The 14,330-nt window shown below is 53.1% G+C and overlaps 2 protein-coding genes across 3 annotated transcripts in view; one reads left to right on the forward strand and one right to left on the reverse strand.

Moving 5' to 3' along the window:
• Nucleotides 1-262: 262 nt before the first annotated feature.
• On the forward strand, nt 263-10,902 carry ARAF (A-Raf proto-oncogene, serine/threonine kinase). Its single transcript, XM_063082969.1, has 16 exons — nt 263-368; nt 1,922-2,076; nt 2,242-2,345; nt 3,083-3,185; nt 3,271-3,425; nt 3,538-3,636; nt 5,097-5,238; nt 5,341-5,368; nt 5,447-5,592; nt 5,692-5,894; nt 7,805-7,981; nt 8,081-8,127; nt 8,561-8,679; nt 8,898-9,029; nt 10,008-10,142; nt 10,325-10,902. The coding sequence occupies exons 2-16, from the start codon at nt 1,981-1,983 to the stop codon at nt 10,457-10,459; spliced, it is 1,821 nt and encodes a 606-aa protein (XP_062939039.1). The 5' UTR covers nt 263-368; nt 1,922-1,980; the 3' UTR covers nt 10,460-10,902.
• A 962-nt stretch (nt 10,903-11,864) lies between these two features.
• Nucleotides 11,865-14,330, reverse strand: part of SYN1 (synapsin I) — a 41,156-nt gene continuing 38,690 nt past the window's right edge. Inside the window, exons 10-13 of one of the 2 annotated variants that reach the window (XM_063082967.1) lie at nt 14,170-14,316; nt 13,749-13,836; nt 13,060-13,651; nt 11,865-12,000 (exon numbers count right to left, since the gene is read on the reverse strand). In XM_063082967.1, the coding sequence (XP_062939037.1) occupies nt 11,865-12,000; nt 13,060-13,651; nt 13,749-13,836; nt 14,170-14,316 (963 nt within the window). The remainder of the gene's footprint in view (nt 12,001-13,059; nt 13,652-13,748; nt 13,837-14,169; nt 14,317-14,330) is intronic. The other variant, XM_063082968.1, reaches the window with a different exon arrangement.

Genomic DNA, 14,330 nt, shown 5'->3' on the forward strand with positions numbered 1-14,330 from the left:
CCTGCCCAGATTCCTAAACCCCTAAGGCCAGCCTCGAATAACTGAAAAATGCCCTTCTTTGTTTCTCCATGGCACGATTAGGGTTAAAGCCCTTGGCACGCAGGTCTTGCCCCGACTGCGCCTGCGCGTGTCAGGACGTGTGAATTTGCCCCAGACCCCGACGTTTCAGGCAGCCCCTCCTAATCCGGAACACAAGACACATTCCGCCGGTCCTGCCTTGACAGACGTGACCCTAACCCAATAAGGATGGAGGGCTGAGTCCCGCAGAGCCAATGGCGAAAGTCCGGGGGGCGGTGGAGGCGGATTCTGTGAGGAAACAAGAAGACAGGCCCAAGATGGAGGCGGCGGCGGTTGTAGCGGCGTGACAGGTGAGGGCGGGCCTCCCAGGGCTCGGTTTCTGGAGCGGCCGCCGGGCATGGGCAGGGATCCTGGACCGAAAGCTCAGCGCCAGGATGGCTACGCCTGGGCCCGGGAGCCCCCCGCCCGGAACCGGAGGAGTGGTTTGACCCGGGGCGAGACCATCGTCGACAGCGGGGGTGGGGTGGGTAGACAGGAATAGACGGCAAGGCTGCGGGTGATGGTTTCGCCCGTTGCCGGTGGCCATGCGCCTGCGCAGAGCCAGAAGCCTTTCGGTAGGCGGGACCCGGCCGAATGGGGTCTGGGTTTGGATACCTAGTTCGCCGATTCTTTCTGCTCCCCTTAAGGTGTCCTGTGACCCTTCCTTACAACTCGGGGGAGTGCGTGGAGACGTGGCTCATTCCCAGGTTTCCTGATTCTGGATCAATGTCTGACCCCCTACGGGAATGTCTGCGGATTCCCCGTTATCCCTCCTTAACTCTCCCCAACCTCCTTCCATGATCCCCCATTCAGTTTACTCCAGTATTACGTCTGTGGCCCCTCATTAGTTGTCAGGGAGTTTGGGAGCCCACCCACCCTCCCCCACTTTACCTCCATTATTTTTCACCTCAACATCATTACCTTCCTCTTCCTTTCCCCAGTACAATGTCTGGCGACCACCATTATTCACCCTTCTCCCCATTACAGTCCCTAGCGACCCCTATCTCATCTACCTTCAGCATAGTGTCTGGTGACCCCCTATGAACTCATTACAGAGTCTGGTGACTTCAATTAGCCACCGAACAGTGTCTGTGATCCTACCACCAACATTACACCCCAGGGCTTAGGGATACCCACAGTGCCCTTTAAGAATTCTGTTTGATGCAACCTTCATTTCTCCCAAACTAAGGGCAGTATCTGATAATCGTCCGTTTCCCATCACCCTGTCTGTATTCTCCCTTACCACAGTATCTGGTAACTCTCCTTCCCCATTAAGAAGGCAGGACAAAAGAAAAAAAAAATAAAAAAATAAAAAAAGCCAAGACATGCTAGTTACCCTGATTTGATCATTGCATATTTTATGCATGTGTTGAAAGATCACTCTGTACCCCATAAATATGTGTAATTATTACATGTCAATTAAAAGAAAAGTCCAGGACAGCCTGTTCATGCCCATCATGTATCCAATACATTAGTGCAGTGTGTGCTGACTTCCTCATTATCCCCCAGCACAGTCTTGTGTACTCCTGTACCCTCAGGGCAGTGTGTGCTGTCTCCCATTGTGTCCTCCGTTACCTCCCCCTCCCCTTCCCCCTCCCCGCAACCCCGCACCTTGTGCTGAGAATCTGAGACCTTGGCACTCAGGAGCGAGACAAACAACAGGAGGGTCTGAGCAGAGAAGGGACTGGATGGACTTCAGGTGTTAACAGGACCCCTTGGACTGTTGTGTGGAAATTAGACTGCAGGGGGCTGCTGCAGGGGGTGACTTGAGTCTGGAGGTTGAATTTTATTTTGTCCCCTGCCTCTTTGCTTCCAGATTATTGTTATTGGTCCTCTGAATTCCTCCTCTGTCTGCCTTCTCTAGGAGCCCCATGGCACCTGCCCAGCCCCACCTCAGCCCGTCTTGACAAAGTCTTAGGCTCCATGGAGCCACCACGGGGCCCCCCCGCCAACGGGGCCGAGCCATCCCGTGCAGTGGGCACCGTCAAAGTGTACCTGCCTAACAAGCAACGCACGGTGGTGAGTTGGGGGGCAAAACTGGCAGGGGTTGCGGCTGGACCCAGTTGTTAAGTCTGGGATCAGAAAGGTGACAAAGGCTGGGGGAAGACCTCGGCAGAGGGGTGGGAGAGTCAGCTGGGGCTTCTGTAGGGTACTGAGGACCTCCACATGTGCATACACACACAGGTGACTGTCCGGGATGGCATGACTGTCTATGACTCTCTAGACAAAGCCCTCAAGGTGCGGGGTCTCAATCAGGACTGCTGCGTGGTCTACCGACTCATCAAGGGGTGAGTGTGGCAGCCCCACACCCACACACTGGGTGCTGTACCTCCCAGCCCCTGCTTAGGGTCATCTGCTTCCTTCTGCACTATCCAGGGTCTCCCCTTAGCTCACTTACTCTGGGAGTCCATCTGCCTTGTGTTTCATGACTTCATTAGCTTGTTGGCCTGTAAGGTTAGCAACTCATTCCCTTCTTGGCCCCCATGTCCTCACCCTGCCCCATCACCTCCTCCCAGAGTTCATCTATTCTTTCACTATTTCAGTCATTCATCAGCTCTCTCCTTCCTCAGTTTCCCTATTCTCTGTCTGCCAAGTTGGGCCTTGCTGACCCTCCATTTATTCTTCTGTTCTGGGGTTCCTAAGTTTTTTATTTAGTTCACACATTGCGTTTTATTTGTTGTCTCAGTGCCTCATCAGCTCCCTTTTCAGGGGCTTGCTTAGCGCTTCTAAAATTTAGTGGTTTTGTTTCATTTGCTTCCCACCTTGTGGTTAAGAGCATAGGCTCTTCACATTGCCCTGCCACTCATTACCCTTGTGGACTTGGGCACGTCACTTTATCCCTCTGAGCCTGTTTCCCCATCTATAAAATGGGGGCAAGGATAGTGACTAGTTTCTGGAATTGTGATGAGAATTAAACATGTCAGCTTTTACATCGGGGATGGCAGGCTTGGAGAGACTTTTGGGGGTTCCTTGCCTCATGGCACCTGTATGCCCTCCCACTCATTCCCTTCTGTGCTCCCTGCAGGCGAAAGACTGTCACTGCCTGGGACACAGCCATCGCCCCCCTGGATGGCGAGGAGCTCATTGTTGAGGTCCTCGAAGATGTCCCGCTGACCATGCACAATTTTGTGAGTGCAGGGTGGATAGTGGGGCAGACTGTGTATGTGAGGGGGGTTCTTGACCAGGCCTCAACCTCCTGCTCTGTGGCAGCAGGTACGGAAGACGTTCTTCAGCCTGGCATTCTGTGACTTCTGCCTTAAGTTTCTGTTCCATGGCTTCCGCTGTCAAACCTGTGGCTACAAGTTCCACCAGCATTGTTCCTCCAAGGTCCCCACAGTCTGTGTCGACATGAGTACCAACCGCAGACAGTGAGTCTGGCCTGGGGTGGGTGGGGGGATGGGAAGGACAGAGGCCCAGCCACAAGGCCCTTACAGACAGCTGACCCATGTCCCCTTGCTTTATACCCTTAATGCCCTCAAGGTTGTACCACAGTGTGCAGGATTTGTCCGGAGGCTCCAGACACCACGAGGCTCCCTCGAACCGCCCCCTGAATGAGCCGCTCACCCCCCAGGGTCCCAGGTAGGGATGCCTTAGCCGAAGGGCCCCCAGATCTTTTTCTCTGGGGGAGAAAACAATTGGGGGGGCCCCTGTAGATCACAAGCCATACTTTCTTCATTTGTTTACTTAACAAACATTTATTGAGCACCTACAAGTGTGAGTAAGGGCATAGAGTTGTGGGACCTTGGGCAAGTCACCTAATGTCTTTGGGCCTTGGTTTTCTCATCTATAAAGAGGGGATATGATACTTTCTACCACATGAGGTTCTGGTAAGGCTTAAATGAGTTAAGACATGGCCAGTGCTTAGAACAGGATCAGGTAGATAGTAAATAACCAGTTCTTTTTATTATTAATTATAAATACATATAAGCATCTAACTACTTTGTTAATTTTTTTGGTATAACTATGCTCAAGCCTTTCCATTTTGAAATATGTATTTTATCATAAATTACTTCCCTTTTATTTCTTTTATGTTAAGTATTTTAATACAATAACATGTCTATATTAAAAATATATTTTTGCTCTAATATGTACATATATATATTTTTTGGTGGCTGGCTGGCTCTAATATATATTATATATTTTGTAATGTGCATATTTATATGGTATATTTATGTTATTGTATCATGTGTCATAGTGCATAATGTTTTTATGTAATGTAGAACATCATACATTTTTATATGTATAAAAAGTTAAGGTTAGGATATTATATTATTTTTAATTTGGGCATATGAGGATTAATTACCTCTGAATTTCATTTCAGGGTAGTGAAGGGAACGAACATTAAGAAGTATTTTTGTGGTGAGTTAGCTCAGTTGCTTAGAGTGTGGTGCTGCTAGCACCAAGGTCCAGGGTTTGATCCTTGTACCAGCCAGCCACCAAAAAAAAAAAAATAAAAGAAAGTAACACTGTCACATGTATAACACACAACATTATTATATGCATACTTCAAACATTGTCATTTTAATGTAGATAGATGATATATAATATATAATATTATTTGAATAGTACATGTAATTATAATACACGATTATAAAATGTGATGTTACCATTTTCCCACTATCTGTAATGGCTTGCTATTCCTCCTGTAGGCCTTTGCTTCAATGTCATCTCCTCAGAGAAGCCTTTCCTGACACCCTCAGGGACACTTTCTGTCTCCTTATTTTGCTTTATTTTTTTTTCTTTATCGCACTTATCACCATCAGACATGTCATGTATTTTTTTATTTCCCTCTCCCCCTACAAGAATATCACTCCCATGAGAGCAAGCACTTACTTGTTTTGTCACAGTTTTATCTCCACCACCTAGAACTGTATCTGGCGCACAGCAGGCACTCCATAAATGTTTCTTGAACAAATGAATCCTAGTGCTACCAGCGGATGTTCACTTTGCGTGAACTAAATGCCCATTTCCGGGCAGTGGGGGGCTTCCTTGGTTCTCTGATTGATTCAAGGGTGAGTTCACAGCCTTTCTCCTGTCAGCTCCTGCACCCAGCACGGTGGCCCAGAGCACTTCCCCTTCCCTGCCCCGACCAGCGCCCCGCTCCAGCGCATCCGCTCCACGTCCACTCCCAACGTCCACATGGTCAGCACCACGGCCCCCATGGACTCCAGCCTCATCCAGGTGGGTGCCAGGGAAGACAGCAAGGGGACCTCTGGGCAGAGGGAACAGCTGTTCCCGTCAGCCCCCATGCCTCCTCTTTGACTCCTGTCTTCCTCCTTCCAGCTCACTGCCCAGAGTTTCAGTATTGATGGTGAGCCCCCTGTGCCTGCACCCTGTGCCCCCCACATGCTCCTCCGTGCCTCCTCTCACATCTTCTCCACAACCACAGCTGCTGCGGGTAGAGGTGGTGGTGATGGAGCCCCCCGGGGGAGCCCCAGCCCGGCCAGCGTGTCCTCGGGGAGGAAGTCCCCACATTCCAAGTCACCTTCAGAGCAGCGGGAGCGCAAGTCCTTGGCCGATGACAAGAAGAAAGTGGTATACTCAAGGGGGAGCCTTTGGGGGGTGCCATAAGCCTAGTGATGTGGGATGAGGGATGTGGGCAGGTCCTACAGATGCCACCTGTCTGGCCCACAGAAGAACCTGGGGTACCGGGACTCTGGCTATTACTGGGAGGTGCCACCCAGTGAGGTGCAGCTGCTGAAGAGGATTGGGACTGGCTCGTTTGGCACCGTGTTCCGTGGGCGGTGGCATGGTGATGTGGCTGTGAAGGTGCTCAAGGTGGCCCAGCCCACAGCTGAGCAGGCCCAGGCCTTCAAGAATGAGATGCAGGTGCTCAGGTGAGGTCGTACTTGTGCATGGATGGGGAGGGGCAGGCAGGGCTTTGGCGCCCCTCTGGGAAAAGGCCATGCTTGGGTGCTTCCTGGATGTCACCTGCATTTGTGTTGTGTTAGAACTGTCATCCGAAGTGTTTCTCTTTCAAGGGTGGCCCTTTCCCTTCTAGAAAGTGGGTATGTTTAGAGGACCTCCAATGATGCTGTTTGTGTTTGGGGTAATATTGATATTAATTAGTGGCTATGCCTCCAAAATGGGGGTCTTGTCATTTGCCTGCTGTGAACTGGGTCTGGGTGTAGGCCATCAGTCATGTTCTTATGGGCACTATCATGAAGAACAGCATGTCAGTTCCCCACAGCACCAGAAAGCCTTGTGCCCGCCCCTCCTCTGCAGTACTACATCGGTAACAGTCTGTTGACTGTGGCTCGTTCTTATTAGTAATTAGTTATAATAATGCCTTAATGTAAGGAACAATATTGTTAATTATAATCATAACCATAATCTAGTCATTGTTTAATTATTCTCATTGCTATAATTTACATGTAATTAATGCTATATTGATTCATTCACACTGAGACACCCATGTGTTCGCTTTTTGCCACTATAGTTACCAGGTAACGTAGTACTATATACCTATATCCGATATAGGTCTTACTGTCTAGTTTCTGCCACTGCTGGGGATGCCAGCATGGGCTTTTCCCCTCTGTCAAATGGGTACAATTATGTTAACAGAGTTGATGTCATCATAATTGCTTGTGCTGTATTAGTATTTATCCTCATAATGGATGATGCCACAGTAAGAAAACTTTTATTCTCGGTTCCTCTCTGTTAAATGGCAGTGATTTGAGCATGTTGTTAATTTGTACTCTGTTAGTATTTTAACCATAGTCTTACCACCATAGACCCTCCTGTGCTCTTTTACCCTCTCTGACCTGAGCAAAATTGTGGCACGTCACTGATATTTGCATTTGCTTTACCGTTATAACTGTGGCCAGTGCTTCTACAAGGGATGATGGGCTGGCCACTGAGTGCAGTCGGTTAGAGCACAGCCTTGTAACACCAATGTCAAGGGTTCAGTTCCCTGTACTGGCCAGCTGCCAAAAAAAAGAAAAAAAAAGAAGGATTGAAGGCTTTCTCATAAACTAGAGTAAAATTGATTCATATGTGACAGTCTCCATGGGATAGGTCCAGGCACCCAGGAGCAATAACAATGACAGTGAAATTTTCAGAGCACTTGCTGTGTGTTTAGCCCTGTCCCAAGCTCCTTACAGATTGTTTACTTATGTACTCCTCCCAACATCCCTATAAGTTAGCTTCTCTAGTTATCACAGCTTTACAGTTGAGGAACATGAGGCCCAGAGAGGTTGAATGTCCTTCCCGAGGTTGCACAGTGAGTAACTGGTGAAGCCTTTATTTGAATGCAGGATATAACATGACTCTAGACTGCCAGCTGTTTACCTCTAAGCCTCTCATTGTGATTAACAGGCCATAATCATCACGTCACCAGCATTTTAATCCTGCATTTATCAGTATTATGTTGATATAGCAATGAAGAATGTTGGCATTCCACTTTCTCTTCTGTAAAGTGGTCTCAGGCCCAGGTAATGGTCAGAGTCAGAGGTGGGGAGGGTGTTAATGATTAGAGATGCCACTAGCAGGCAGAGGGGTCAGGGCCGTAGTCCCTTCCTCCTGCTTTTGTTGGGAAACTCAGATGAGGAAGCTCAGGACTTAAGCTCCCCAGCAAACAACTCACAAATTCATGGGATCTGGCAATGGTGTGGCCCCAAGCACCCTGAAAGACAAGTGAAAATGAATGACAGAAGAAGGCATTGGACACTGCCATTCCAGATGCTAGTAAGTGAATGACAATAGCTGTTTTTCCTCCTCGCCCCGACACTGCTCTCCCTGCCTGCAGGAAGACCCGACATGTCAACATCTTGCTGTTTATGGGCTTCATGACCCGGCCAGGATTTGCCATCATCACACAGTGGTGCGAGGGCTCCAGCCTCTACCACCACCTGCATGTGGCCGACACACGCTTTGACATGGTCCAGCTCATTGATGTGGCCCGGCAGACTGCCCAGGGCATGGAGTGAGCCTCCCGGCCTGGGGACTCTGAAGTGGGTGGGGGAAGGGGGTGGACTGCTGAGGGAGCCCCCAGCCAACTGGCCACCTGCCTCTACCCCCACAGCTACCTCCATGCCAAGAATATCATCCACCGAGACCTCAAGTCTAACAGTATCTGCCTGTTCCTGGGCTGGGGGCGGGCATCACACACAATGATGGCTTAAAGGGATAGCACTTTTGAGGGGTATCACCTGGCTTCTTGCCAGGTGGCAGAGTTGTGGCTGGTGAGAGGGATTTATTGGGGGTCGCTTGGTCAGAGTCTGAGGTGTGGTAGTTGTGGAGGTCATTAGAGGAGTTCCTAACCAGGGTCATAGGCATGGCTAGTCTGGGTGTCATTAGAGGGACTTCCTGGTCAGGAGTCACAGCAGGGCCAGGTGTGGAGGGCATTAATTGGAGCTTCCCACCCAAGTCAAGATTGTGAATAGTTTGTGTAATGTTGGGGGGCTTCTGGTCAGGGTCAGAGGCATGACTGGGGTGGGGGCATGAATGGGAACCTCCCAGTCAGGGTAAAAGGAGTCCCTGTAGTGGCCCTTGACTCCAGCGGACATCTTCCTACATGAGGGGCTCACAGTGAAGATTGGTGACTTTGGCCTGGCCACAGTGAAGACGCGGTGGAGCGGGGCCCAGCCCCTGGAGCAGCCCTCAGGCTCCGTGCTGTGGATGGTGAGTTGGGCCAGGCTGGATGGGGGCACATGGGTTGGGGCATGGGGGACCAAGTGGGGATGGGGATGCTTGTGCCAGGTGTGGGTGTCTGGACTGCTCATGTTTCACCTTGTGTGGGTGGTTTCGAGTTGTGCCCAGTGTGGTCAGTGGGATCTGGGGCTATAGGTCAGCCATTGGCTGATGCCCCTGGTCCCCCTGTCCGGTTTGGCCTATTGAAGGCGGCTGAGGTGATCCGTATGCAGGACCCGAACCCCTACAGCTTCCAGTCGGACGTCTATGCCTATGGGGTTGTGCTCTACGAGCTTATGACTGGCTCACTCCCTTACAGCCACATTGGCAGCCGTGACCAGGTGAGCCCCACACCTTACCCACAGTTTTCTGGGCTGAAAGATCCCCTCAAGCCTTCAAACTCTGGATCCCGTCCTTTGTATAGACCAGGAATGCCATACTTTCCCCAGAAACCTAAAATTTTCTGGGATGAGAACTCCCAGAATCCTCTGGGCTCCAGACACCTTTAATCAATTATCTGGGTCTCCCACACCCAGACTCCCCTCCTTCCTCCACATCCATAATCCTCTGGGACGAAATCCTCAAAGTCCAGAGTCCCCTGAATCCCTATGCCCAGAATCCCCCTAGGCCCCTAAACACCCAGAAGCCCTCTGGATCCCTAGACACCTACAGTCCTCTGCTCTGGGTACTCAAAATCCCCTAAGTTCCCAAAGCCCAGAATCCCATTTCTCCCAGAAACAGAATTCCGGTGTACTTCCGAATATTCATAGATACCTACAATCACCAGGCCTTGTGCATCTGGCAGGCTTCGGGGCCCTGGCACCCACAATACTCCAAGCCACAGACTCTCACAGTTCTCCAGGTTCAAGGCCTAGAACTTCCCAAGCTCTCAGAAACCCAGCATTATCTAGGCTCCAGATACCAGGTCTTTGGGCCCCGAACACTCACAGTCTTACAGGTCACATGTATGCATAGATCTCTAGGCCCCAGACTCCCACAGAAAAGCAAGCTCCGCCCAGACCCAGAACTCCATGTTTCCCCAAGCATTAGTACTTTCCAGGCCCCTGAACCCCCTAGACACCTGTAGACCCATAATCCTCTGGGCCCCAGATACCTACAATCCTTGATACCCCCAAACTTAAATCTGTCTGTTCTGCAAGCAGAGGATCCTCCCAATCCCTGAGGCCCGGAATCCTTTGTACCCCAATACTCAGAAAACCCTAACTCCCCGAAAAGCAGCCTCCTAAGTCTCTCAAGACCCGGAATTCCCTGGGCCTCCCAACCTTAACCCCAGATCACCTCATTTCTGCCCCTCCTAGATTATCTTTATGGTGGGCCGTGGCTATCTGTCCCCAGACCTCAGCAAAATCTCCAGCAACTGCCCCAAGGCCATGCGGCGCCTGCTGTCTGACTGCCTCAAATTTCAGCGGGAGGAGCGGCCTCTCTTCCCCCAGGTGGGTCGGTAGGAGGGCTAGACTCCAAGGCAGGAGCACTCTGAGGTGGAGGCAGATGTGAATGTGAGCCAGGGTCGAGGATCAGAGGTGCAGTGTGTGTGTGTTTCCCCATTAGGCTGGGGTCTGGGGTTGGGGTGCCCATGAGGCTCTAGACACCCCTCCTTACCCCCACGTGCCCCCAGATCCTGGCCACGATTGAGCTGCTGCAACGGTCACTCCCCAAGATTGAGCGGAGTGCCTCTGAACCCTCCTTGCACCGCACCCAGGCTGACGAGCTGCCTGCCTGCCTCCTCAGCGCGGCCCGCCTCGTGCCCTAGGGCTCCCCCAGCCACTGGGGAGCCACTCCCAGCCCGCCACGCCGAGGAGCCTTGCCCACCAGCCAGTCAATGTTCTGTCTCTGCCCTGATACTGCCTCAGGATTCCCCAGCCCCCACCCTGGGAGATGAGGGGTCCCATGTGCTTTTCCACCTCCTCTGGAATTGGGGGACCCCCAAAGACCGAGATCCCTGCTTCCTCCATCATTTGGTCTCCTCTTAGCTTTGGGATACTTCTAAGTTTTGGGAGCTCCTCCATCTCCAATGGCTGGGATTTGTGGCAGGGATTCCACTCAGAACCTCTCTGGAATTTTTACCCGATGTGCCTTCCACTGGATTTTGGGGTCCCCAGCACCCCATGGGGATTTGGGGAGTCCCCTTTGTGTCTCCCCCGGCATTCAAGGACTCCCCTCTATCTTCACCAAGAAGCACAGAATTCTGCTGGGCCTTTGCTTGTTTATTTTGTTTCCCGACTCTTCTCTTGGGGTTCAGAGCCGCTGAGGGGTGGAGGTGAGTCCAGGCAGGAAGTGGAGGTTGAGGGGAGGTGCGGACCACACAAACAGCGTCACTGCACGCATCACCACAGGCGGCACGATGAACGAGGACCACGTATGCCAAGCACGGCACAAGAGGAGGCCACGTCAGTCACAGACACAGACATCACGGCAAAGGTGGGGAAGTGGGAAACCACTGGCCTTCCATGTGCAAAGGATTCTGGGAGGTTGGGTGGAGTTTGCATATTTAAGACAGCTGTCAGAGGCAAGAAACTGGGGAGGGTCCCTGGGGGAACCGAGGGGTCCTAGAAGTGGGAGGAGCTCCCGATGTGCTGAATGGAGTTGAAGGGAGCAGGTGAAGGGAAATCCTTGGGGGCTAGGTAGTGGGTGGCCTTGAAGATGTGGATCTCCAGAGAGATCCATGGAAAGGGGCTCAAAGGTAGGGCTCTTGAGGATTTGGAAAATTTTGATGGGGAACAAGGTGTGCTGGAGAGATTTGGGATGAGGAATAGGGTTTTCCAGGAATTTCAGGGCTCCAAGAGGGATTCAGTGGTGTTAGGGCCAGAAATGGGTTGCCTGGTATTTGGGAGCTTCCAGGAAGGAAAAAGCCCTCTGGGGGGACTAGGAACAGAGGTCTTTAGGAATTTGGAGGTCCTAAAACTGAGAAGTAGATCTTGAGGTGACCAGACGTGGGGTTCTGAAAGGACTTGGGAATTCCAAACATGAGAATTAGATTTAGGACCAGGAGTGAGGAGGTCTCTCGAGGGACTTGGTCATTTTGAGGAATGAGAAGTAGGATCTTGGAGAACCAGGAGAGGGGTTCTCAAGGGATTTGGAGATTCCAAAAGTGAGAAATGGATTCAGGGCCCAGAGAGGGGTTGCCCAGGGATTTGGGGGGTTCTCAGGGTGGGGTGTCAGTCGGAGAAGAGGCTGGCGAAAGACTTCCTCAGGCTGCGGATGGTCTCAGCTTTCACCTCGTCCTGGCTAAGGCTGGGCCTGGGCGGGGCTGGCTCTGGAAGGTTGAAGGCATTGGTCAGAGACTGGGATTTGCTAGAGAGAGACAAGGTGGAGGCGTGGGAGGAAGGGGGGAAGAGGAAGGGGAGGAAGGGAAGAGAAACACAATGTTACCCCAGGCCCAGCCCCAGCCCTGCCCCTCTGATCTTGGGGCTGTGCCTGTGAACTTCCCACCCACCACCGTGGGCCTGGACCCTGATGGGTTCTCAAGGCTGGAAGGAATCAGATGGAGTGGGTGAAGCCCTGGGCCAAGAAGATGGCATCTGGGAGAGTTTAGGTCCAAGATGAAGAAGAGTGGGATTAATGGGAAGAGTCCCGGGCTCTTCTTTTCAAATTCTAGGCAAGTTTGGTGTATAGGGAAAGATGAGCAGGGAGTTTTCCAGTCTACGGGTGAGGAGTCTAGTAGGCAGTGGGAGCGGCTTGGGCCAAGGACTGGCTGGTACCAGGCAAATCAGTCTAAGGGGAGGGTGCATTTGGGTGGGGCAGGGAGGACTTTTTAGCTAAGGGGGAGGTTTAGAGTGGACCAGAAGAGCTAGAGAGAGGATGGTGTGATGATTTGGGAGGAGACAGATAGGCCAGAAGGATTTGGGGATGGACCAGAAAGAATCCTAGACTGTTGAGAAACGTGGGGATCGACTGGGAAGAGTGAAATAATATAAGGACTACGAATCGGGCCAGGAGGAGTTTGGGGGGTTGGTTGGGAGGAGAAGGGTGAGTTTGTCAGGGAAATCTGTGAGGTGGGCTGGGAGGAGGATTTGCTGGGCAGGGGCCACTGAAGGTGGGTCAGCTAGGCACCTGGGATGGCCCTAGACGGCCTGGAGGAGGGCTTTCCCAGGGCCCATTGGGAGGAACCTGAACCGAAAGCGGAGTATCCCTGGGATTCTGGCACCAACTCCCTGGGATGGAGTGGCAGAACCTCTCTGGTGGACTGAAAGGAGTGACAGCTTGGGGGAGAGGTTTGGCTGAGGCTGGAGAGTTCTGGGGAGCCCTGAATAGGACCTGGGTCTGAGGAGCATGGGACCCAGGGCTAACCTACAGGGGCAGGAGCCTGCTTTGTAAGCAGCAAGGTGAGGGCTGCTGTAGGGGTCCCCTTACTTGAGCTGGGGATGCGGGGGTCCCCCGGCAGCGGCAGTGGCGGGTGGCGGCACATCCTGGCTGGGTTTCTGGGCCAGCTGTGGCTTGGTGGGACGTCCTGCGGGGCCCGGGCCGCTGGGCCGTGGCTGCTGCGTGGTGGGTGGCCCAGTGCGGGGCATGGGACCTGCCTGGCTGGCCTGGCGTGTGGGGCCAGCAGGGCCTGGGGGTTTCTGGGGCGGGCCCTGGCGCTGCTGCCCACCCGGTGGGGCCCCCGAGGCCTTTGGCGGAGCCGGACCAGAGACAGATGTCTGACGGGTAGCCTGTGGGGGGCCCGCCTGGCGCTGGGGAGATGGGGAGGCAGGTGGGCGGGCCGCTGGAGGCGCCCCGGGGCCTCCTGCCACTGGCCGGGATTGGCGGCCTTGACTCTGGGTCAGGGCTGTAGCCTGAGACGCAGGCTGCTGGGGCGCTGATGTGGGACTCGGTAGGCGCTGGGGCAGGGGGCTGCCAGCTGGGGGTCCAAGGCCCGAAAGGTGCTGCTGGCCCTGCGGGGGTGGGCGCTGCTGCAGTGGGGGTCCCTGGCGCTGGGGGCCTGGGCCTGGCTGTGGAGGACCACCTGGGGGACAGAGAGAGAGAGCACACATGAGAGCCAGCGAGTGAGAGGTGGGGGGCTTCTGGGATGGTAGGGCTGAGAGAGCTGGCCCCACACTTACCCTGTGGCGGGGGTCGCTGCTGAGCAGGGGGCCCCGCAGGCTGCTGGGAGGTCTGGCGGCCCAAGGGCAGGGCCCCTGGGGACGGCGTCTGTGGCAGAGGAGTGGAGCAGGAGAGGTTAAAAATAGTTACCCACCAGTGGAGCATCAGCCAATGAGAATGACATGGGTTCCCTTTGTGCTGGGTGTTGCCCCGTGTGTGGCTGAGCTGAAGGGATGTTGGGACTCACCCACACCACACTCAGGGGTCGGGAGGCACTTGGGGAAGTCAGGGTAGCAGCTATTAATCAATTTTTTAAAACAATCGGCACTTGCAGCCACATGTGCATAAAGGTGATGCTGTTCACTACTGATTAGCAGTTCGATGGCATGGCGAGACCAAGGACTGGCCTCCCTGCCATTAGCTCAGCACCAGGGGCCTGACCTGGCTGTGGGAGCCCCTGCCAGGGGAGGCATCCCGCTGCCGCTGCCGGGGCAGGGCCTGGGCCATCTTGTTGACCACAAGCTCTACGATGAGCTGCTTGTCTTCATCCTGGTGGTCACCAATGAGTGGCATGGAGGAGCCCACCACCTGGGAGAGGAAAA

Source organism: Cynocephalus volans, chromosome X, assembly GCF_027409185.1.
Source record: "Cynocephalus volans isolate mCynVol1 chromosome X, mCynVol1.pri, whole genome shotgun sequence".
NCBI classification, from domain to species: Eukaryota; Metazoa; Chordata; class Mammalia; order Dermoptera; family Cynocephalidae; genus Cynocephalus; species Cynocephalus volans.